A 23,930-nucleotide genomic window follows, 5' to 3' on the forward strand; every position below is an offset into this window, starting at 1 on the left:
CATGTTGTAGAAGAACAACGGAGGATAATGTACTGTAAACCACGTAGATTTCTTCCTAGCATTATGGCTCTATACCCCTACCATTCTGTCTACCAAGATGTTGATAAGAGAGCCGTAGTATGAGGTTGCAATTCACCTCCATTCATTTAACATATTTGATCTGATGATCAAAGTGCTGAGGAGGTATTTCAACCAGAGCCTGTTTGTTGGTCGGCCCTGACGTACTGTACGGCCACTGCAGAGCCCTGTGCTGTGGCGGCTGCAGCGCCACCTAGCCGCTCAAAAGGATAGGACCTCACTGTGCTCGACACGTCAGCGAACACCGCACTCACAATCCCAGTCGATATGTCCTGTTCTCTACTGTATGTCACCCAGTAATTAGGTCATCTCCCCGCAATCTCCCTCCACTTCTCTCTTTCTAGATATCCCCCCCGCTCCCCTGTATCCCTTTCCCTGCGTCCTCCTTTCTCCTCATCTCAACTTACAGTGGAGCCGTTTCTCTGTGGCGGCAGAATGGGCTGTCTACATAAAATATAGCGCCTCTGTCTGTGTGTAATGATGTGTGTAATATTGGCGATGAAGTTGTTTGTTCCCGTGAAGATGTTTGTATTTGACTTTGTTTTGTACATTCTCATCCTCTGGTAAGCTATAATAACGTGTGTAGACTCTATTGTGAAGCGTCTCTGTGCTCTTCTCACAGTTAATAAGCTCTATGAGCTCCATAGCGGAACACTGTTTGCCCTCCCTGCTGCGCACACTGTTTGACTGGTACCGGCGGCAGAGTGGCACCGAGGATGAGTCCTATGAGTACAGGCCTCGCTCCAGCACCAAGTCCAAAGGGTACGATACTCCTGTTATCTGCTCATCCCTCTCTCCTGTTCTCCCCTCGCTTCCCGCTCCTGAACAATCAACCTGTTTCTGGTAAGTGTGTTTAGTGTTACTCAGTCCGTCATAACCCTCTCTCTCTCTCTCTCTCTCTCTCCCGCTCTCTCTCTCCCTCTCGATCTCTCTCTCCCTCTCGATCTCTCGCTCTCTCTCGATCTCTTTCTCTCTCTCGATCTCTTTCTCTCTCTCTCTCTCTCTCTCTCTCCCTCTCGATCTCTCTCTCTCCCTCTCGATCTCTCTCTCTCCCTCTCGATCTCTCTCTCTCTCCCTCTCGATCTCTCTCTCTCTCCCTCTCGATCTCTCTCTCTCTCCCTCTCGATCTCTCTCTCTCTCTCTCCCTCTCGATCTCTCTCCCTCTCGATCTTTCTCTCGATCTCTCTCCCTCTCGATCTCTCTCCCTCGCTCCCCATAGGGATGAACAGCATCGGGATAAAGACTACCTATTGGAGCGGAGGGATTTGGCCATAGATTTCATTTTCTGTTTAGTTTCAGTAGAAGTTTTAAAACAGGTAAGTCCTGTTTAACTTTACTTCTGTTTGTTTGTCTGTGCTGTTAGTCCTCTCCCAGACTCCCGAGTGGCGCAGCGGTCTAAGGCACTGCTTCGCAGCGCTTGAGGCGTCATTACAGACCCGGGTTCGATCCCAGGCTGTGTCCCAACCGGCCGTGACCGGGAGTTCCCATTGGGCAGTGCACAATTGGCCTGCGTCGTCCAGGTTAGGGGAGGGTTTGGCCGGGGGGGACTTTACTTGGCTCATCGCGCTCTAACGACTCCTTGCGCCGGGCACTGGCAAGCTGACTTCTGTCGTCAGTTGAGCGGTTTTTCCTCCGACACATTGGTGTAGCTGGCTTCTGGCTTAAGCGGGCGGGTGTTAAGAATTGCGATTTGGCGGGTCATGTTTCGAAGGACGCATGACTCGACCTTCGCCTCTCCCTCTCCCGTTGGGGAGTTGCAGTGATGAGACAAGATCGCGATTGTAGATCACGAAATTGGGGAGAAAAAGGGGGTATAAAAATAAGTCCTCTCCCTTAGAGTGGTCAATGCAATGTCAGCATACCGAGCTGTCATCCTAAACTACAGCATCTAGACTGACAGCAGACTAACCAAATCCAAACCACACTCTCTTAGACCATCAACAAGCCCTGACTGAGCATAGAGCTTGGTTGTCCTTGGCTACAACAGGGAGGAGAATGAATGTTAGCAAAGAGAGAGGGAGACAGCATGAAGGGAGTATCAATGTGCCTATTATGACTGGTGATTTAATGTTTGCGTCACAGATTCCTCTTCATCCCGTGCCAGACGCTTTAGTACATGAAGTTCTGAACCTGGCATTCAAGCACTTTAAACACAAAGAGGGGTAAGTGTAAACGACACAAACATCTCACACCACACCTGGGATAACTGTAGTTTTAACTATGCTTTGTGATAAATTCAGGGGAACAAATAGTTACTTAGGAAGTGACTACAGCTATTTGAATACAGATCTGAGAAAGCAAGTACTTTTAAATATTTGAATACTGATCTCAGGAAGTGGTTGCTCTTTTTTTCTTTATCTTTTTTTAAGTATTGGATTGGCTGCCTTCAGCTAATGGCAGGGCTTTATCTGGAACTGTATGTTGAGGATAGAAATGGAATGATTTGTGCAAATACAATCTCCTGTACTATTCCAGTATATCGGACTTTGATCTACACAATATTTGATACGTTGATCTACAGAATACATTTCTATCGGAAAATCCAGGATATGTCCATTCTCCTGAATGTCCATTGCCCCAGGTTTACATGATCGCGTCAAGCCAATGATATTTTGTAGAGGGAAGAATAAATAAGTTGTGACGCTCAACTATTGTATGACTCTTTCAACATGCCACTGAAAAGGTTAAAAGCTGCAATTCATTTGATAAAACCTGAAAATACTGTAGAGTAATTCAAAGCCATTTGCAAACAGCAAGTTGAACCTCTTTGTCGAGCGCACACACACAATACCATCTTTAAAGGGATAGTTTACTCGGAATACAAAGTAACATGATTTCCCACCTAACTCTGCTGTAGTTGATTCAAGAAGGCCGTTTTGGGATATTAGGTTCCTTTCGACACTTAATAGACATATTTTATTATTGTGAGCATTCTCCTAAATGTTTAACATTAAACTGTTCTTGTGCCGGTGTAATAAAACTGTAATTACTTTTGGCGCAACATTTTATGAGCCCGTTATATAGTACTTTTGTCGTAGCATTTTAATTGCACAGCAATTACCCGAGTTTTTGTAACTACTGTGCACAAGGAATAGTTTCACATTTTAATGTCACATGCACAAGTACAGTGATACGTGGCTCAGTCCCGTGTGGCTCAGTTGGTAAAGCATGGTGTTTGCAGCACCAGGGTTGTGGGTTCGATTCCCACGGGGGACCAGTACGGGGAAGGAAAAAAAAAATGTATGAAATGTATGCATTCACTACTGTAAGTCGCTCTGGATAAGAGCATCTGCTGAATGACTAAAATATAAATATATATATATGCCTTTCTTGTAAGTGCTAATCCTACAAATGCAGTAATCAATAACAATGTAATACTAAAAGTAACAAGGTAGAACAAAAACACACTATAGAAATAAGAACACGAACCGTACTATATAGTATACTGTATACAGCATACTACTATATATGTGTATGCAGAGTCAGTTCCAGTACAATGTGCAGGGATACCGGATTGATAGAGCTGGATATGTATAGGGGTAAGGTGTCTAGGCATCAGGGTGTATGATAAACAGAGTAGCAGCAGCAGCTTATAGGATGATTGTATGCGAGTGGGTGTGTGTAGAGTCAGTATAGAAGTATGTGCATACGTGTGTGTGTGCGCAAATTGTGGAGTGAGCGTTTTGTATGTGAGGAGTATTGGTGTGTGTAGTATGTAAGGCCCTGTGAGTGTGCACAGAGACGGGGAAAGAATAAAATACGATAGTCTGTGTAGCCGTTCTGTTAGATATTTAGCAGTCTTATGGCTTGGGGATAGAAGCTGTTCAGGAGCCTGTTGGTGTCTGACTTGATGCACCGATAGCGCTTGCTGTGCAGAAGCAGAGAGAACAGTCTATGGCTTGAGTAGTTTGAGTCTTGAATGATTTTCTGGGCCTTCCTTTCAAACCACCTGATATAGAGGTCCTGGATGGCAGGGAGCTCTGTCCCAGGGATAATGGGCTGTCCCATTTTGAGGATTGGGATTGCCAAACCCTTTCAACCTCCTGAGGGAGAAGAGGCGCTGTCACACCTTAACTGTGCGCGTGTGACCATATTAAGGAAATTGATGTTCTCGACCGACTTCACTACATCCCCGTGGATGGGGACGTGCCTGCCCCCCTCCTTGGTCTTAGTGACTTTGAGGGAGAGGTTGTTCCGGCCCTACACTGCCAGGTCACTGACCACCTCCCTGTAGGCTGTCTCGTCGTGGCCGGTCATCAGGCCTACCACCGTCGTGTCGTCAGCAAACTTGATGATGGTGTTGGAGTCGTGGGTGAACGGGGAGTACTGGAGGGGACTGAGCACACACCCCTGTAGGGCCCCCGTGTTGAGGGTCAGCGTGGTGGTGACGTTGCCTACCCTCACCACCTGGGGTCGGCACGTCAGGAAGTCCAGGATCCAGTTGCAGAGGGAGGTGTTCAGGCCCAGGGTCCTAAGCTTGGTGACAAGCTTGGAGAGGACAATGGCGTTGAATGCTGAGCTGTAGTCAATGAATAGCATTCTCACGTACAGTAGGTAATCCTCTTATCTAAGTGGGTGAGGGCGCAATTGAGATTGCGTCGTCTGTGGAACTGCTGGGGCGGTCTGCAAATTGTAGTGGGTCTAAACTATCTGGCACTATGACGTTGACGTGTGCCATAACCAGCCTCTCAAAGCACTTCAGGGCAGACGTCATTGTGGCATGAAGCCTTAGAGTTCTTGAAAACAGGAATGATGGTGGTCATCTTAAAACGTGGGGATTCCAGACTGGGACAAGAAGAGGTTGAACATTAGCGTTAATGTACCTGCCAGCTGTTCTGCGCATTCTCTGAGAATGTGCCCTGGAATACTACCAAGTGACTGTTCCTTATTCCATGTAATAACTCCATTATTATGCAACTAAGTAACAACTTTATGTAACAACGTTGCTATGGTAATCAAAGTTACAAAGAACTTGATGTCAAGTATTACTATACCTTTCTCACTCATTATGAAAATATATTTGTCAGTCATTTTGAAGCTGCAAAAGTGGTCTAGTCTAATATTGAGGTGATTTCAATGTCCCTCATGTATTTAGTTCTAGGCTAAATAGGCTATATTAAGATTTATATCTAACAGCCCTTAAAACTAATTTCAACTAACTTGTAGTTTTTGGTTCTTCATCAAATATTTTTTGGTTTTCAATTTAATTGCATATATTCAAATATTTTCAAATCTTGATTTGGTTTCCTGAGAGGTATTCAAAAGTTTCAAATGTTATTTGTTTTTCTGAGACCTGTATTTGAATATCAAATAATTTTTGCCTTTTAGTTGTAACTATATAGACTAAATTCGACTACCTTGAGTATTTGAAAAGTTGGTATTTTCAAATGAATAAATAAATTACAGCTATTTTCTGCCTAGGTCTGACACACACACACACACACACACACACACACACACACACACACACACACTGCTGTCATATATACCAGAGGTGTTCACTCTTACCCTACGAGGTCCGGAGCCTGCTGGTTTTCTGTCCTACCTGATAATTAATTGCACACACCTGGTCTCCCAGGTCTATATCAGTCCCTGCTTAGAGGGGAACAATGAAAAAACGCAGTGGAACTGGCTTCGAGGTCCACAGTTGAGTTTTGAGGGCTGTATACAGTACAGTAGTCTAAGTCCAACACATAATATTCCTGAGTGGTTTTGGCTCTGCAGCGCAGTGACTCATTACTTTATGGGTGTTTGGATAGACTGTTTTTATAACCAATGTGTGTGACTTTATGGCCTGTCCACATCATTGTCACTTACAGAAAACACAATCGCCACTTGTTAGACAAGTTGAGTAAACCTTCACTCAACTGTTTCAACTCTACATTATACAGCCACATGCCTCTGGTTTTAGAGAGATGGCTGTTGGGATGATATTTCCTTTAATAGTTTTGTTGTTTGTTCAGCTGCTTCTCACAGGTCTGTTTATGGGTCAGTGTCTTCGTACACCCATGTTAAAATATTACGAGAGCTACTTCTCTTTGTGTGGGTGGGTCAACGATGTCTTCTGATTGACAGGTACTCCGGCCCCAACACTGTCAATGTGCACATCATAGCAGACCTGTATGCGGAGGTCATCGGAGTTCTCACACAGTCAAAGTAAGGGTTTTCTCCTTGGGGTTTTTCCAAGTTCAAGTCCTCTCAACACAGTTGAAATAACTGAACAGGTCACTCCTGTTTTATTCACATACCACTTCTAAACTCTATGTTAAAAATGCGCCAACTCCTTATGAAAGACTCAGTCCGTTGAATCAGAGGCTGAGTGAGACGCTAAATCGGTGTAATGTGTGTTGGTCGCTCCAGGTTCCAGGCGGTGCGTAAGAAGTTCATCACGGAGCTGAAGGAGCTGAGGCAGAAGGAGCAGAGCCCCTACGTGGTCCAGAGCATCATCAGCCTCATCATGGGCATGAAGTTCTTCAGGGTCAAGATGTACCCCGTGGAGGACTTCGAGGCCTCCTTCCAGTTCATGCAGGTCAGTTATCCTGGGTCGTGTTCATTTAGAGCTCACCGTAGCAAACCGTACCAAGAAAAGAAGCGTTCCTCATTGGACAAGTTCAGGCATTCCTTCCCCATTTTCAAAACTTCAGTTTTGGTGAATTCAACCCTGATGTGTCCAAGCAACAGGCGTTGATCTAATCTACTGGATGCCCAGACTGTACGGTACTGTGTCTGATTGTGTCCGAGTGGCTCCGTATGCTCGACTGATGGCTCTCTGCGGAACCACTGTACACCCATTAGAGGTTTTACTGCAGCCCTTTTGTTGGGACTCAGCAGCTCTCTCTAGCCGAGCCTCATAAAGCCAGAGTAACGATCAGATAGCAGATCTTTGTGCCAAGAGGAGTGTGTGCATTGTAGGCCCAGCCAAGAGCACTGAACGGAGCAATGCCTTTTCGTTAAGCTCAATACGGCAACAAAGACCTTGCTCAATATGCTCCCCTCGGAACAAGCCCTGATTTTCCCAGTGTGTTAATGGAATGTTGGGTAATATGCAGATTGTTTTGTTTTCCTTACGTCTGTTGGTTTCTGTGCTTCTACATCTGCATTGCTTGCTGTTTGGGGTTTTAGGCTGGGTTTCTGTACAGCACTTTATGACATCAGCTGATGTAAGAAGGGGTTTATAAATACATTTGATTTCTGCCCATATGCGAGAATCCGTTACACAGTCTTGGTTTTATGTGTCTAATGGGCTTGTGGATCTGTCACTCCGTTTGTCCTCATCCATGTTGGTATGGCTCTGTGTGTTCCTCAGGAATGTGCCCAGTATTTCCTGGAGGTGAAGGATAAGGACATAAAGCATGCGTTGGCTGGCCTCTTTGTTGAGATCCTCATCCCTGTTGCTGCTGTGAGTACCAACCAGACAACATAATACCAAACATGGGAAAACCCCACATTCCACAGTATGGTTATTAGTAGCATAGTGTTTTTCTAGATTCCACTGTGTTAGTTACCATAGAAAGCACATTAGATTGGCTGTGATGTCATTGGCAGCGTCTGAAATTGCACACCATTCCCTATATGTGGGCCCTGGTGAAAAGTAGTGCACTATAAAGGGAATAGGGTACCATTTCAGTCACACGTATTAATTGAATGGGCTGTGGTGACGCCTTCCTCCCTCCCTGCAGGCGGTGAAGAATGAAGTCAACGTGCCGTGCCTCAAGAACTTTGTGGAGATGCTCTACCAGACAACCTTTGACCTTAGCTCCAGGAAGAAGCACTCTTTGGTAACGTCAACTCTTCCCTCCCACTTCTCTCTCCGGTCTCCTTTCCGCTCTCTTTTTAAAATTTTATTACGTTAACTCTATCGTCTCCCTCTCTTTCCCCATTCCCTCCCTCTTTCCCCATTCCCTCCCTCTTTCCCCATTCCCTCCCTCTTTCCCCATTCCCTCCCTCTTTCAGGCTCTGTATCCTCTGGTGACGTGCCTGCTGTGTGTCAGTCAGAAGCAGTTCTTCCTCAATAACTGGCACATCTTCCTCACAAACTGCCTCTCTCACCTGAAGGTAAATGACACAATCAGCTCAAGCATGTACCTGACAGAGTTACTGGCCTATAAAGTACTCTGAAAAGAAATGCAAACGTCCATGCCAATTTCACATTTGAATAGGACACTTTCTGTTTTATCTTTAACCTCTCTGGGATTTGTGGGAAGCTATTGCAGGGCGCCAAATTCAAACAACAAATCTCATAATTTAAAATTCCTCAAACATACAAGTATTATACACCATTTTAAAGATAAACTTCTTGTTAATCCAACCACAGTGTCCGATTTCAAAAAGGCTTTACGGCGAAAGCAAACCATGCTATTATCTGAGGAGAGCACCCCATCAAACAAACACAGACAATCATAATTCAACCCGCCAGGCACAACACAAAAGTCAGAAATAACATATATAATGCATGCCTTACCTTTGAAGATCTTCTTCTGTTGGCACTCCAATATGTCCCATAACCATCACAAATGGTCCTTTTGTTCGATAAATTCTGTCGTTATATATCCAAAATGTCAATTTATTTGGCGCGTTTGATCCAGAAAAACACCGCTTCCAACTCGCGCCACATGACTACAAAATATCTCATAAGTTACCTGTAATCTTTGTCCAAACATTTCAAACAACTTTCCTAATACAACTTTAGGTATTTTTTTAACGTAAATAATCGATGAAATTTAAGACGGGATAAACTGCGTTCAATACCGGAGGAAAACAAAGTGGAGCGTGCTTTCTGGTCACGCGCCTCTATCAAACAGTACACTTCCCTCGAGCCTCGTTCTGAACAGGCGTACTTCATTACACAAAGGAAAAACATCAACCAATTTCTAAAGACTATTGACATCCAGTGGAAGCGATAGGAACTGCAAGCAACTGCCTTAGAATTCTGGATTCCCAATGAAAACTCTTTGAAAAGAAAGTGACCTCAACAACAAAAGATTCCAGGTTGGTTTGTCCTCGGGATTTTGCCTGCCAAATAAGTTCTGTTATACTCACAGACATCATTCAAAGAGTTTTAGAAACTTCAGTGTTTTCTATCCAAATCTACCAATTATATGAATATCCTAGCTTCTGGGTCTGAGAAACAGGCATTTTTAATTTGGGCACGCTTTTCATCCGGACGTGAAAATACTGCCCCCTATCCCAAAGAAGTTAAAGATAGCGGATTCCCTAATGTTTGAAGTTCACTGGGACATGTCATTGAGTGTCATTTTCTAAAGACTGTATAATAAAAATAGATTATCTTCAGTCCCTTTAGCTGTATGAAGTGCTATGAACCTAAGATGTTTGTTGCATACCAAGTTCTGTCATGTGTTACCGTGACTGAAACCTTATTGCTCTAGCAGAATGTTCTTTAGTCCAGGTAAGTTGTTAATTGTCATAGTGAGATGTTAGCCATCCCCCACACATCAGAAATGGATCTGAGGTGTTGAAGGGTGTGCCTTTTAATAATCACATCTTCCTCCTACCCTGTCCGACAACCCCTTTCAAGCCAATCAATCGTGCTCCTCTCCTGTACCGTACCTCAAGCCAATCCAGCCCAGAGTTTACTGTGTTGTGTGACTGTCTCCTCGCTTCTCAACTCTGAATAGATTCCCTTGTGGCGATTCATTACCTCTGATTCCATGGTGGACACGTGCTGTAATTCCCTTTGCTCCTGATGACTCTGTTGTTGAACTGACTCTCTATAATCACAGTCAGGTGGTGATTCAGTTGCTTTTGATATCCTGTGAAAGATTAGATTCTCTTTGATTACATAGTTTTACTTAACCTGGTGATTTAGATTACATCAGCACCAAATGGACTAATCTCCCTTGTTTTTGTGGTGTAACCTGAGTCTCTGGTGGAGATTTTTGGGGGGAATTAGTGATGATTTAGCTCCTGTTGTCCACTGGGCCATTTTAAACCCTGTCCTTGTTCTCACGTCACTCCAGATCAAATTCTGATTGCTTCAGTTTAGTGCCTTACCTTGATTCTTGCTCTCCAAAACAATCAGATTTTGTTAGTGCCGTAACATACGGCTTGCTTTCCTACTTGCTCTGTCTGTTTACTGTCCCTGTCCTCACGCCGTCTATCCACACCTTCTTCACCCCTGCTTTGTGTGTGTGTGTTCTCTTCCCTGTCAGTTTGATTTGCCATCTGTTGCACATCTTTCATCTCTCTTCACTTTCACAAAGTATGAAATATAAGAACATCATGCTACATGTCAAAATCATGTCTATCATTGCAGTCTTTCTACACGACTATATTGATGGATATTTGTTTTGACATATTACTGCTTTTGCATTTCTTACTTTGCATCTCACTTCTGTGTCTAATATGAGACTGGCTCAAGTTGATAGAAGGCAGTTGGTAGTGAGGGTTTTTAGTCAAACTTCTGATTTTTGTGTTTCTATTATATTTTGCTCTGTTCTCTTTCTAACTTGCATGTCTCCCTCCCCACGTCCTCACACGCCATGTCTCCTGTCGTTTTGTCTCACATTTTCACTCGCTCCAGATACCATCTAACAACAGCATCCGAAAGCAGATTGAGACACTGCAGGTGAGTTTGTCTGGTGGCATGACCCCCCCCCCCTCGTCCGAGAGGTCACCTGACCCTGTCCTGAGCCTCTGGAGGACAGAGGGAATGCACCTCCTTAGCCGGGGGCAACAATGCGCTGGATAGTCCTCTTAAAGTGGAACTTACTGGGAGAAAAGATTACATAGAAAATAGTGGTTGGACACTTGGCTCTTAATCGCAAATTGTTTGAAACGCAATGATGGCTTTGACTTCATCAGTGGTTAATGGCTTTGCTGTTTTCTGTGTATAGTAGTGGTTAGCGCATCATCCTGGTGACGTCAATAGAGCAGACTGCATCATGCCAATGTGTATCTAACACATTCTCAGAGACCTACCTTACTCTTTGAGGGGTATTACGAAGCCAGTTACCTGGAAGAGTTTGTTGTTGGTAGACTAACCAGATGGATTTTGTAGTCTCTGTTTGGAGGCCCGTAGAGTCCTGCATCATTTTGTGTGTTCTATTAGCGTTTGTGAGAGGCTGTCTCTAGTTACACCAAATTCTATTATCTCTGTGGTGTTGCCGTGCGGCTGTGTGACACACCCTTGCAGCTCCATGGTCCACTGAAGGGTTGGAAAGGTCATTTTAGTACCCTTGAAAGAATCCTTTGTATGGCTGTCCACTGTGTTGATGTTGGAGGAGGGTATGTTGCGTGCGTGGATTTGATGGGCAGCACTGTGTAATTGCGTTTTTACTCACTGTTTTTTTGTTTTTGTGAACGCTCAGCTGTACAAACATTCCCCGGGGTTCAGAACATCAGAACCTACCGCTAGCATAACACGCTGTACTACATCTATATATAGACAGGCTCACTCTGGCACAGATATCTTTTAAGACGAGCTGAAATCTTTTCAAGAATCTCGTACATCAGTCGTTTTTATGGAAGATGATTCCTAAATGTAATTGGTGTGTGACAGGTGTATGAATCTGACAGGCCGTTAGATCTGAAGGCGGACCTCGTTATCAAATCACAGATACGACTTGCCGCGAGTCATATCCATCACTGGGGCATCTCAAACATTTACTCTAAATGAGACCTGAAACAAGCTGAATAAATTGTCTCATTCAGTACAGTAGGTCAAAGGGATGGTTTGTGCTCCACACCGGACTTCCCGGAGGAGGCAGTTGTTCTGAATGTTCCCTCTCTGTCCCTTTATTTTTTAGAACAAAGACCCCAAAATGTCCCGTGTGGCGCTGGAGTCCCTCTATAGACTGCTGTGGGTCTATATCATCAGGATCAAGTGTGAGAGCAACACCGTCACGCAGAGGTCAGTACCAGCCCGGCCCAGAGACTGAGACGGGTCAGGACAAGGGCCCACACACTCACCCTGTTGGCCCATGACCACTATCTCTGTGTGAACAGACACTGTCAAATGAAAGTCTCCCCAGACCAGCACCTAAATCACCATATTGCAATAAACAAATGCCCACTCCTGCAGAAACAGAACTAGAATCCCATCTACACTCAGAACTGGTCTAGTCTACAGTCTCCTTGGTGAACATCCCCAGTTGAATAATCCTTTAATCCTCTCCTGTTTCCCTGCAGCCGGCTGCTCAGCATCGTTTCAGCACTTTTCCCCAAAGGTTCCCGTAGTGTGGTGCCGAGGGACACGCCCCTCAACATCTTCGTCAAGATCATCCAGTTCATAGCTCAGGTTTGTTTTATGAGGTCATGCTGGAGTAGTTCTTCCTGTATAATTCAGCGAATGGCTTGAATGTTATCTGTGATTAGTGATTATGGGTCTTTTGTGGCTCATTTCACAGGAAAGGCTTGACTTTGCTATGAAGGAGATAATTTATGACCTCCTGTGTGTGGGGAAATCTCACAAGACCTTCACCATCAATCCAGAGGTAAGAGATGGCCGAGAGACGACAGTCATTTTCCAATCATACTCACTGTGATTATTCTCTTCAATCACTGACTGTTCCTTTCTCCCTCGTTCTCTCGCTCTCAGAGGATGAATATTGGCCTGAGGGCCTTCCTTGTGATAGCTGACAGTCTGCAGCAGAAGGACGGGGAGCCGCCCATGCCCACCACAGGGGTCATCATGCCCTCAGGAAACACTCTGCGGGTCAAAAAGATCTTCCTCGCCACCACCCTCACTGACGAGGAGGCCAAGGTCATCGGTAGGTCAACATCTCTGAGCTCCACCCTGGTCACAACAGGACAGCATGACTCAGCTATGACTCAGGGACTATGGACCAAAGTCAGCTTTGTTGCTAACTCTGGCAATTTTACATTGATGTTGAACATGAAACGTTGATCATTGTGCACTGTCCCTGCCGAATACATTTCTTAAATAAATAATCTTATGGGAGTGGGTCATTTTAAGGTTACGTTTGTGTACAGTGTCAGAGTAATGACTGTGTGTGTGTTTGTAGGCATGTCGCTGTACTACCCAGCGGTGAGAAAGGCCCTGGACAACATTCTGCGTCACCTGGACAAGGAGGTGGGGCGCTCCATGAGCATGACCAACGTCCAGATGTCCAATAAGGAGCCTGAGGACATGATTACGTAAGGGCCTCTCTGACTTAAAACATATGTGGCCCATAACATATGTGTTTTTTACGTGTGTGTAAACTGTGTGTTGTTTTGCAGGGGGGAGAGGAAGCCGAAGATCGATCTGTTCCGTACGTGTGTGGCGGCCATCCCCAGGCTGATCCCGGACGGCATGAGCAGACAGGACCTGATCGAGCTGCTGGCTAAGTAAAGGACCCCACTCCTTCACATGCGCCACCTCTGTCTGGGACTAATTGATGAACAGCGCAATGGGGCTTTTTATTTTGCCAAAGCTGTGCCTTCAAAAGCTCTGATTGTGATCCCGTTTTGACCTCTGTCTGACCCATGCGTCCTCCTCCCCAGGCTGACCATCCACATGGACGAGGAGCTGCGCGGCCTGGCCTTCACCACCCTGCAAGCCCTGATGGTGGACTTCCCGGAGTGGAGGGAGGACGTGCTCTCTGGCTTCGTCTACTTCGTGGTGCGCGAGGTCACCGACGTCCACCCCACGCTGCTAGACAACGCCGTCAAGATGCTGCTGCAGCTCATCAGCCAGTGGAGGCAGGCCGTCCAGACCAGCAACAAGACCCACGAGGCACAGGTGGGTGGATAGCTGTGGCGTCTCTCATTTTGTCCGGCTGTGGTCAACTCTGTGTTTTACATGTGCGTAACGCCGTATAAGGACAGGGGCTCGAACTTCTTGCTCTGTACTGTAGTAGTAGGGTTATTTAAGCATTAATGCCAGAGGGGGTGTGGTATATGGCCAATATACCACGGCTAAGGGCTGTTCTTAGGCACAACGCAACGCGGACAGTCCTTAGCCATGGTATATTGGCCACATCACAAACCCCCAAGGTGCCTTATTGCTATTATAAAATGGTTACCAAAGTAATTAGAGCAGTAAAAATAATGTTTTGTCATACCAGTGGTTTACGGTCTGATATATCACGGCTGTCAGCCAATCATCATTCAGGGCTCGAACCATCCAGTTTATATTGTGTATTTTGAATTTGGTTTGTGTGCTAAAGTAACCCTGTCTGTGTGTGCTCCAGCAGGGCCCTGGAAGTGGGCCGTCTCTGCCCCTGGAGCGCTCTCCTCTGTGGGGGGTGCTGCACGTGGCGGAGGGCCTGGCACTGGTGGTTCTGTGCAGCTGCCGCCCCGCCACGCGCAGGCTGGCTGTTAATATCCTCAAAGAGGTCCGAGCCCTGCACACCGCTCTGGGCATCGCCAAGGTAACTACCAACTCAGACTGACAGATGGGGTTGTGAAAGTGACTCAAATAATGAGATGCAGTGTTGTTAAAGTAACCTCAGTTAAGATGCAAGAGACTCACATTCACTGTTTCTGCCTGTCTTTTTCAGGGAGATGAGGAGTTGGCCATAGATGTGATGGACAGGCTAAGTGCATCTGTGCTGGAGAGCTTCATCCATCTCACAGGAGCTGACCAGGTAAGAATGGCAAAGCTGTTGGGTAACACACACATGATTTTGATTTAACTAGGCAAGTCAATTAAGAACATATTCCTATTTACAATGGCTGCCTACCAAGAGGCAAAAGGCCACCTACGGGGGCTGGGATTCAAAATAAAAATGTAGGACAACGCATGGCAGCAACACAACATGGTACAGACACCCTGACCCTCATCCTCTCCTCTCCCCTGCAGACCAACCTGCTATATTGTCCCAGTGGTATTGACCTGCAGACGCTGGCAGAATGGAACTCGTCTCCCATCAGCCACCAGTTTGACGTGATCAGCCCGTCGCACATCTGGGTGTTTGCCCACGTGACACAGGGCCAGGACCCCTGGGTCATCAGCCTGTCCAGCTACCTGCGCCAGGAGCACCTGCCCAAGCACTGCCCCACCGCACTCAACTACGCCGGGATGTTCGCCTACACGCGCCTGCAGCTGCTCTCTCCGCAAGTGGACATCAAGTACGTCTCTCCGGGCCTTTACTCTGTAATTTTGTTCTCATGGGTGCCTGTACACGTTTACATTTGAGGCTGTAAAAAGGCACTTGGTATTGATGTGGTTGCAGTCTGCGCACTAGAGGGCTGGGTGACGTCACCCTGTCTCGTGTACGGTGTCTGTACGGTCTACACCGTCACTGGAGACTCGGCGCGTGACTGTGGATGACGTCATCCTAATAGATCCCTCAGCTGTATACGTATGTGAGCCCCGTGCGGAGGAGAGTTGGCGCCTGTCTTTTTACAGTGTTTGTATGTCTGTGAAACACATGGAAATGATTTCAGTAATATTGTAAATCAGTCCCCTCCATGATTCTGCGATTTCCCCGCATATTATGCTATGGCTTGCAGATTTGACCAAACACCTCACTATTTCCACGTAAAGCACTCAAAGCGTAGCAATATTATCGCATTAAACTTACCCATCAGCGCAGTACAAAAAAGAGGGCTTGCAATTTCAACCAATCCCAGCACATTTACCACGTAGTATGGTTCAATTAAGCCACATGTCAATAAACTTTTTCCCTTTGCAACTCATTTTCACGACAAATTAAAGATTTTGCATATTGCCATCCAAAATGTCAGAATTGCTGCAGCAAAATTGAGTGTCTTTGCCCACAATAAAATAAAATAAATAAATAAATAAATATATATATATATATATATATATATATATATATATATATATATATATATATATATATATATATATATATATATACCACCTGCCTGTTATTAATCTTTGACCTTTGTCCTCTGCCCCTGCAGCAGCCCTATAAATGCTAAGAAGCTGAACAGCCTGAGCAGCAGTAGTGACTCGTACGTGGGGCTGTGGAGGAACTACCTGATCCTCTGTTGTAGCTCCGCCACTTCCTCCCCCAACTCCTCCTCCTCTGGCTCCGTCCGCTGCTCCCCGCCTGAGACGCTGGCGTCCACGCCGGACAGTGGCTACAGCTACGACTCTAAGGTCAGAGGGCATGACTTATCCACTTTTTTTTCTATATATGTTTTACTTGAGTGCTGTCTGTGTGATAATGCCTATTCCAAGTTGAGAAAATTCAGTCTTTTTTTACTATATATAGCTTTATCATTTTAGTTAGATATTGAAAAATCATTCGTTTTCATATTGATTTCTGATCTTTGTGTGTGTCCAGATTATTGGCACTCCGTCCCCCTCATCCCTGTTCAAACACGTTGTTCCGATGATGCGCTCTGAGAGCATGGACATCACAGAGTCACTCGTCCTGGGGCTTGGCAGGACCAACCCCGCAGCCTTCAGGTGAGGGAGCCGCCCTGTAAATCTGTCTGTGGCTGAGAGTCATGTTTTAGTTGCCTGTGTTTGAATTTGCACGTTTGAATATATAAATATAGTAGTGTGTGCGTTATTTGGTTAGTAGGCACAGAATGTAGTGAGTGTGTATGAGCATTTCCCCAGTAGTTTTCCTTACTTCTATTCTGTCTTCCAGAGATCTGATAGAGGAACTGAACCCCATCATTAAGGAGGCTCTGGAGAGGAGACCTGAGGTGGGTGCAGCTCACTGACCCTCACATCTCCATTCATGTATCTAACGTAACACTGTACTACCTGCTCACTACTGGCTCTGCTCCTCTTGTTGCAGAACATGAAGCGCCGTAGGCGTCGCGACATCCTGAGGGTCCAGCTGGTCCGGATCTTTGAGCTTCTGGCCGACGCTGGCGTCGTCAGTCAGACGTGAGTGGAAGCCAGAACAGAACCATTACATATAAATGCACACGTAGTTCTAGAATATAGTATCCTAGAATAGAATCATGGACCTTCCATCTTTTGAATCCACTGACCTCTGTGCTGTACCCCCTGTGTGTGTGCAGGGGGAGTGGCGGTCTGGACGGGGAGAGTCACTCTCTGAACTCGACACTGTTGGAGTATGTGGATCTGACGAGACAGCTGCTGGAGGCTGAGAACGACAAAGACTCAGACACACTGAAGGACATCCGCTGCCACTTCAGCGCTCTGGTGGCCAACATCATTCAGAACGTCCCAGGTACTACACACACACACACACACACACACACACACACACACACACACACACACACACACACACACACACACACACTATAAAGTGTAAAATGTTGTATATGTGTGTTTTGTGAGTGGCTACTTGACATCTGCGTATTCCCACCAGTGCACCAGAGGAGGACCATCTTCCCCCAGCAGTCTCTGAGACACAGTCTGTTCATGTTGTTCAGCCACTGGGCGGGGCCCTTCAGCATCATGTTCACCCCACTAGACCGGTACAGCGACCGCAACATGCAGATCAACCGACACCAGTACTGTGCTCTCAAGGTACAACCAGCTGTTCACACGCAAGACTATCACTGAGATCCCACTCTGTAAACACGTCATGACAGGGTAAATGTTTGTCTACTGCGTGTCTGCAGGCCATGTCGGCAGTGTTGTGCTGTGGTCCGGTGGCTGATAACGTTGGCCTCTCCTCCGACGGTTATCTCTACAAGTGGCTGGACAACATCCTGGACTCTCAGGACAGGAAGGTAAGAGAAGAGCCCTCCTGCACTATAGCCTCACTGCTCGGCTTAAACTATTCCTTGATTACCACCAGCTGTCCGTCATCGGCACTGATATGATCGCCAAACAGGATAAGGCTAAACTTTCACAGGTTCAATTACTTTGAGTGGTACGGATGAAGGGAAGGAAATAGCTTGACTCTTGAGGTGCAGCGCTGAGTGTATATGGAGGGCTTGTGCTGATGGTCCCTCTGATGGTCCCTCTGTGTCCCCCCCTGCAGGTGCACCAGTTGGGCTGTGAGGCGGTGATGCTGCTGTTGGAGCTGAACCCAGACCAGAGTAACCTGATGTTCTGGGCTGTGGACCGCTGTTACACTGGCTCACGCCACGTGGCTGCCGGCTGCTTCAGGGCCATCGCCAACGTCTTTCACAACAGGCACGTCGGCCATTTTATAGTGTTTGTGTGTGCGTTTCTCTGTGTATTAACTCTAATCCATAATGTATTAATGTGATTGATGTCGTATGGTCTACAGGGATTACCAGTTTGACACTGTGGTGCTGCTGAATCTGATCTTGTTCAAGTCGGCTGATTCATCCAGAGATATCTATGAGGTGGCCATGCAGCTGCTGCAGGTTGGTTTGACACGATCCGGGACACATACTGGATCTATTTGGGAAAAATCCAGTATTTATTTATTTTTTTTACATGTACTTAATGGGATTTTTCTGTGCGTGTTCTGTCCCCAGATCTTGGAGCCCAAGCTCTTCCGTTACGCTCACAAACTGGAGATCCAGAGAACAGATGGGATCCTGAGCCCTCCTTCCCCGCTGCCACACCTCTACTCTGTCTCCTACTACCAGCTGTCTGAGGAGCTGGCCAGGACATACCCAGAGCTCACCCTGCCCATCTTCTCAGGTCTGCACCGTTACATCACACACCGTCCTACACTCTTCTGTCTCATTGGGCAAATCTCAAAGGACACCCTGGTCAATGTAGTGCTCTTTAAAAGGACATGGCCGGCCATTCGAGATGCGTAGCTTTGGCGTTTGGCACGTAGATTTGAGTCTTATCAGTGCGGCGACTGTGCCGTTTCCTTCCCCAGAGGTGAGCCAGCGTATCCAGACAGCACACCCTGGTGGTCGCCAGGTGATGCTGCACTACCTCCTGCCCTGGATGAACAACGTGGAGCTGGTGGATTTCAAGCCGTCGCCACGGCGACAGGAACCCCCAGTCTGTGTGGAGGAGGAGGAGGAGGCCCACGAGCGCGACATGATGATGGTCAACAGCCGGCGCTGGCTCAGAGGGGAGGGCTGGGGCTCCCCGCACGCCACCACCATGGTGCTCAACAACCTCATGTTCATGACCGCCAAGGTACGAACACACACACACACACACACACACACACACAGGCATTACGTTGTCTACTGCTGATAAATGATAGTGTTTGTTTGAACTGTGTTGCGCTTGTGTATACAGTACGGGGATGAGTTTGCGTGGTCAGAGATAGAGAACGTGTGGACCACCCTGGCCGACAGCTGGCCGAAGAACCTGAAGATCATCCTGCACTTCCTCATCAGCATGTCAGGGGTCAACAGTGAGCCTAGCCTCCTGCCCTATGTAAGTCCAGTTTACACAGTGTCCTCTCTCCCTCACTCCTCCCATATCCAACCATTATTCAGTCATCTTAAATGTTTGTTAAAACGTGTGTGTGTTGTCAGGTGAAGCGGGTGGTGGTGTACCTGGGCAGGGATAAGACTATGCAGCTGCTGGAGGAGCTGATGTGTGAGCTGGACCTGACAGACCCAGTGAGCTCTGCTGTCACTCACATGGACAACCCTCCCTACTACCGCATCACCTCCAGCTACAAGATCCCCTCCGTCACCTCAGCAGGTATATATCACACTGTCTTCTATACATGTCCCTCCTCTACGTTATAGCCCCGCTGTCCTGGGATATGAAACACAGATGCCTGATGTTTCTATGTTACATATTCCCCCGTCTGCTCCCTCATGGACTGTTGGACTGTATGTATGACTGTCATAATGACATTGTCTGTCATGTACCTCATAAACCTTGTTGCCGTAGTTTCTAGATGTCTATCCCCGTCTCTGTCGACAGGAACCACCTCCAGCAGTAACACCATGGTGCCAGGACCCGACGGTCACCATGACAGCAGCAAGAATAAAGACTCCAACATAGATGACAGGTATGAGATCACACACTAACTCTCTCACACACAAACACACCGAGACACTCCCAGGAAGACTACAGCTGTCTCTCTGTTGTCTGCAGTTCCACCCATCTGGACATCTACAGTGGTCTGAACAGCAACCTGAACCGTCAGCACCACCGCCTGGAGTCTCGCTACAGCAGCAGCTCTGGAGGATCCTATGAGGAGGAGAAGAGTAAGAGACAGCCATACTACTCTGTTTTACAGTTGAAGTCAAAAGTTTACATACACTTAGGTTGGAGTCATTAACTCGTTTTTCAACCACTCCGCAAATTTATTGTTAACAAACTATAGTTTTGGCAAGTCTGCATGACACAAGTAATTTTTCCAACAATTGTTTACAGACAGATTATTTCACTTATAATTCACTGTATCACAATTCCAGTAGGTCAGAAGTTTACATACACTAAGTTGACTGTGCCTTTAAACAGCTTGGAAAATTCCAGAAAATGTCATGGCTTTAGAAGCTTCTGATAGGCTAATTGACATCATTTGAGTCAATTGGAGGTGTACCTGTGGATGTATTTCAAGGCCTGTCTTCAAACTCAGTGCCTCTTTGCTTGACATCATGGGAAAATCAAAAGAAATCAGCGAAGACCTCAAAGAAAACGGTAGACCTCCACAAGTCTGGTTCATCCTTAGGAGCAATTTCCAAACCCCTGAAGGTACCACGTTCATCTGTACAAACAATAGTACGCAAGTATAAACACCATGGGACCACGCAGCCGTCATACCGCTCAGGAAGGAGACGCGTTCTGTCTCCTAGAGATGAATGTACTTTGGTGCGAAAAGTGCAAATCAATCCCAGAACAACAGCAAAGGACCTTGTGAAGATGCTGGAGGATAACAGGTACAAAAGTATCTATATCCACAGTAAAACGAGTCCTATATCGACATAACCTGAAAGGCCGCTCAGCAAGGAAGAAGCCACTGCTCCAAAACCGGCATAAGAAAGCCAGACTGCGGTTTGCAACTGCACATGGGGACAAGCTCATGCTTTTTGGAGAAATGTCCTCTGGTCTGATGAAACAAAAATAGAACTGTTTGGCCATAATGACTTATGTTTGGAGGAAAAGGGGGGGGGGGGGCTTGCAAGCCGAAGAACACCGTTCCAACTGTGAAGCACGGTGGTGGCAGCATCATGATGTGGGGGTGCTTTTCTACAGGAGGGACTGGTGCACTTAACAAAATAGATGGCATCATGAGGGAGGACAATTATGTTGCGATGTTGAAGCAACATCTCAAGACATCAGTCAGGAAGTTAAAGCTTGGCCTCAAATGGGTCTTCCAAATGGACAATGACCCCAAGCATCCTTCCAAAGTTGTGGCAAAATGGCTTAAGGACAACAAAGTCAAGGTATTGGAGTGGCCATCACAAAGCCCTGACCTCAATCCCATAGGAAATGTGCGAGCAAGGAGGCCTACAAACCTGACTCAGTTACACCAGCTCTGTCGGGAGGAATGGGCTATAATTCACCCAACTTATTGTGGGAAGATTGTGGAAGGCTACCTGAAATGTTTGACCCAAGTTAAACAATTTAAAGGCAATGCTATCAAATACTAATTGAGTGTATGTAAACTTCAGACCCACTGGGAATGTGATGAAAGAAATAAAAGCTGAAACAAATCATTCTCTCTTCTATTATTCTGACATTTCAAATTCTTAAAATAATGTGGTGATCCTAACTGACCTAAGACAGGGAATTTCTACTAGGACTAAATGTCAGGAATGGTGAAAAACTGAGTTTAAATGTACTTGGCTACGGTGTATGTAAACTTCCGACTTCAACTGTATATGCATACTGTATGTCCACGTTGCCACAGGTGTGTGATAAGCCACTGTTTTCTCCAGGTGACTCCATGCCGCTGTATGCTAACTGGCGTCTGAAGGTGATGGACCACAACCGTCCCGAGCCCCTCCCTTTCCCTCCCACAGGGGGCTGCTGGTCCCCTCTGGTGGACTACCTGCCAGAGACCAACACCCCTGGAGTACCCCTCCACAGGTAACCTCTACCCCCCCTCTCCACTTGACCTCTACCCCCCCTCTCCACTTGACCTGTCTGTATGACCTTTCCCCTGTCCCAGCTGACCCTCTGTTGTGGTGTACCTCAGGTGTAACATAGCTGTCATCCTACTGACTGACCTTATAGTGGACCATGGGGTCAAAGTGGAGTGGAGCGCCTACCTTCACCTCCTGCTGCACTCCATCTTCATAGGTAACTAACCACTCACCTCTATACAGCTGACTGATTACAATTTGAGTGACGTATACTTGTCTTTATACTCATCATTTACAGGCAAAACAAATGCAAACTCTACTTTTGCCAGTGTTCATGGAATAGATTTTCTCAGCAGTCCTTTGTGTTGTTTCTCCCCCCACCAGGGTTGGACCACCAGCACCCTGAGGTCTACGAGCACTGCAAACGCCTCCTGCTTCACCTGCTGGTCGTCCAGGGAACCAACAGCGGCGTCCAATCCCTGGCCTCCGTGCTGCTGCGCAACCGAGAGTACAACGACCCCAAGGTGCTGACCGTGAAGCCACCGCCCCACGAGTTCAACCTCACAGGTCAGTAGCGCTCTGCAAAGATCTGAGTAGCTTAGCTCAAGCACACAAATATCTCTTTGCCTGGTTCTGTATTGTCCAATAAGATCAGTAGGGGGCAGCAGAGATCCATGTCCTCATATGCTCTCCAGTCTTCACAGATCAGTGTGTGAAATCCCAAGTTTCTAGCGATTCGTCAGCCATGCTTGTGTCTGTGTGTTACTCACGCAGGAGTGTGTGACTTTGTGCCAGACTACCAGCCGTCTCCCATGACAGACTCAGGCCTGAGCTCCAGCTCCACGTCGTCCAGCATCAGCCTGGGTGCAGGAGTCGTCCCCCTGCCCCACCTCACCCCCACCCTGATCAACGAGGTGGACGTCACCGCAGAGCAGTACGAGAAGGTCAAAGCCCTCATCGAGTTTGTCACCTCCAGGTAGTACCCGACACTCAACTACACTACATTTACCTGAAAATCTGTTTTTTTTGCACTGTATGTGTCTGTCATTGCTCTATATATCAGTTTGTCTTGTGTGATGTACTGTAGCATCATGACTCATTTCTTCATCCAACCCATGTATCTGATCTCGCATTTGCAGCCATGTCTGAAAGGATGGGGTATCGTTCATTTGCATGTGTTTGCGTGTGCTACTACAAACCATTTTTGTCTTGGGGTGAGAATATCAGGGTTCGATGAGTTGTGTGACGATCGTTCGGACTTCCCCTCGTTTCCTCTCCTGATTTGGTCTTGTCTTTCTGTCCTGCAGGAAGCGGGGGCCCCTGTGGAACCATGAGGACGTGTCACCCAAGAACCCCAACATAAAGAGTGCTGACCAGCTGAGCGTGTTCCTCCGACATGTAGTGACGGTCTTCAAACAGTCCCAGTCAGGTCCTTGTGTGTTTATGTCACTTCCTTATCACTCTCTACTGCACTGACTGTCCTGTAGCATTTCTTAGCGCTAAAATATTGCCATTAAATATCCCTCTATTCTTGTGTCTAGCATCCTTGTGTTTTTATATGAAATATCTCTGTCTGTTTGTGTTAACCAGGTTTCCAACTGGAGCAGTTGCTGAGTGAGGTCGCCCTGCAGACTGCTCTGTCCTGCTCGTCTCGTCACTACGCAGGACGCTCCTTCCAGATCTTCAGGGCTCTCAAACAACCCCTCACAGCCGCCACGCTTTCTGATGTCCTCTCACGCCTCGTAGAGACAGTGGGCGACCCGGGAGAGGAGGCACAGGTGAGCTACACGACCCACCGGTATCAAGACAACCACCTTCTAGTATGACCTTTGGGCTGTCTGCTCTATTAGTTTTCTCACTAACTTCTGATCTGAGATGAGAGTATAGCCGCTTAACTTCTATGGGCTAGGTGGGACACAGCCAGTGAAATATCAGGGCGGAAAATTCAAACACAACAAAATGTCATAATTCAACTTTCTCAAACATACGACTATTTTACACCATTTTAAAGATACACTTCTCGTTAATCTAACCACATTGTCCGATTTCAA

The 23,930-nt window shown here is 46.6% G+C and overlaps 1 protein-coding gene across 17 annotated transcripts in view; it reads left to right on the forward strand.

Moving 5' to 3' along the window:
- Positions 1-23,930, forward strand: part of LOC115192398 (protein furry homolog-like) — a gene marked incomplete at its 3' end in the record, with an annotated part of 82,421 nt that overhangs the window by 47,507 nt on the left and 10,984 nt on the right. For 9 of the 17 annotated variants that reach the window (XM_029750862.1, XM_029750861.1, XM_029750846.1 and 6 more), the window contains 40 exon segments: positions 701-840; positions 1,298-1,394; positions 2,161-2,240; positions 6,154-6,234; positions 6,439-6,607; positions 7,385-7,477; positions 7,758-7,856; positions 8,032-8,133; positions 10,619-10,663; positions 11,844-11,947; positions 12,226-12,334; positions 12,444-12,530; positions 12,635-12,806; positions 13,062-13,194; positions 13,279-13,386; positions 13,543-13,780; positions 14,232-14,411; positions 14,541-14,627; positions 14,843-15,111; positions 15,913-16,111; positions 16,299-16,423; positions 16,611-16,668; positions 16,764-16,855; positions 16,993-17,165; positions 17,310-17,470; positions 17,566-17,676; positions 17,931-18,085; positions 18,183-18,282; positions 18,397-18,565; positions 18,753-19,021; positions 19,127-19,267; positions 19,369-19,540; positions 19,769-19,856; positions 19,943-20,055; positions 21,733-21,883; positions 21,993-22,096; positions 22,264-22,446; positions 22,654-22,855; positions 23,187-23,314; positions 23,470-23,657. In XM_029750862.1, the coding sequence (XP_029606722.1) occupies positions 701-840; positions 1,298-1,394; positions 2,161-2,240; positions 6,154-6,234; positions 6,439-6,607; positions 7,385-7,477; positions 7,758-7,856; positions 8,032-8,133; positions 10,619-10,663; positions 11,844-11,947; positions 12,226-12,334; positions 12,444-12,530; positions 12,635-12,806; positions 13,062-13,194; positions 13,279-13,386; positions 13,543-13,780; positions 14,232-14,411; positions 14,541-14,627; positions 14,843-15,111; positions 15,913-16,111; positions 16,299-16,423; positions 16,611-16,668; positions 16,764-16,855; positions 16,993-17,165; positions 17,310-17,470; positions 17,566-17,676; positions 17,931-18,085; positions 18,183-18,282; positions 18,397-18,565; positions 18,753-19,021; positions 19,127-19,267; positions 19,369-19,540; positions 19,769-19,856; positions 19,943-20,055; positions 21,733-21,883; positions 21,993-22,096; positions 22,264-22,446; positions 22,654-22,855; positions 23,187-23,314; positions 23,470-23,657 (5,475 nt within the window). 17 annotated transcript variants of the gene reach the window in all.

The sequence above is a fragment of the Salmo trutta genome, chromosome 4 (genome assembly GCF_901001165.1).
Source record: "Salmo trutta chromosome 4, fSalTru1.1, whole genome shotgun sequence".
Lineage (NCBI taxonomy): Eukaryota > Metazoa > Chordata > Actinopteri > Salmoniformes > Salmonidae > Salmo > Salmo trutta.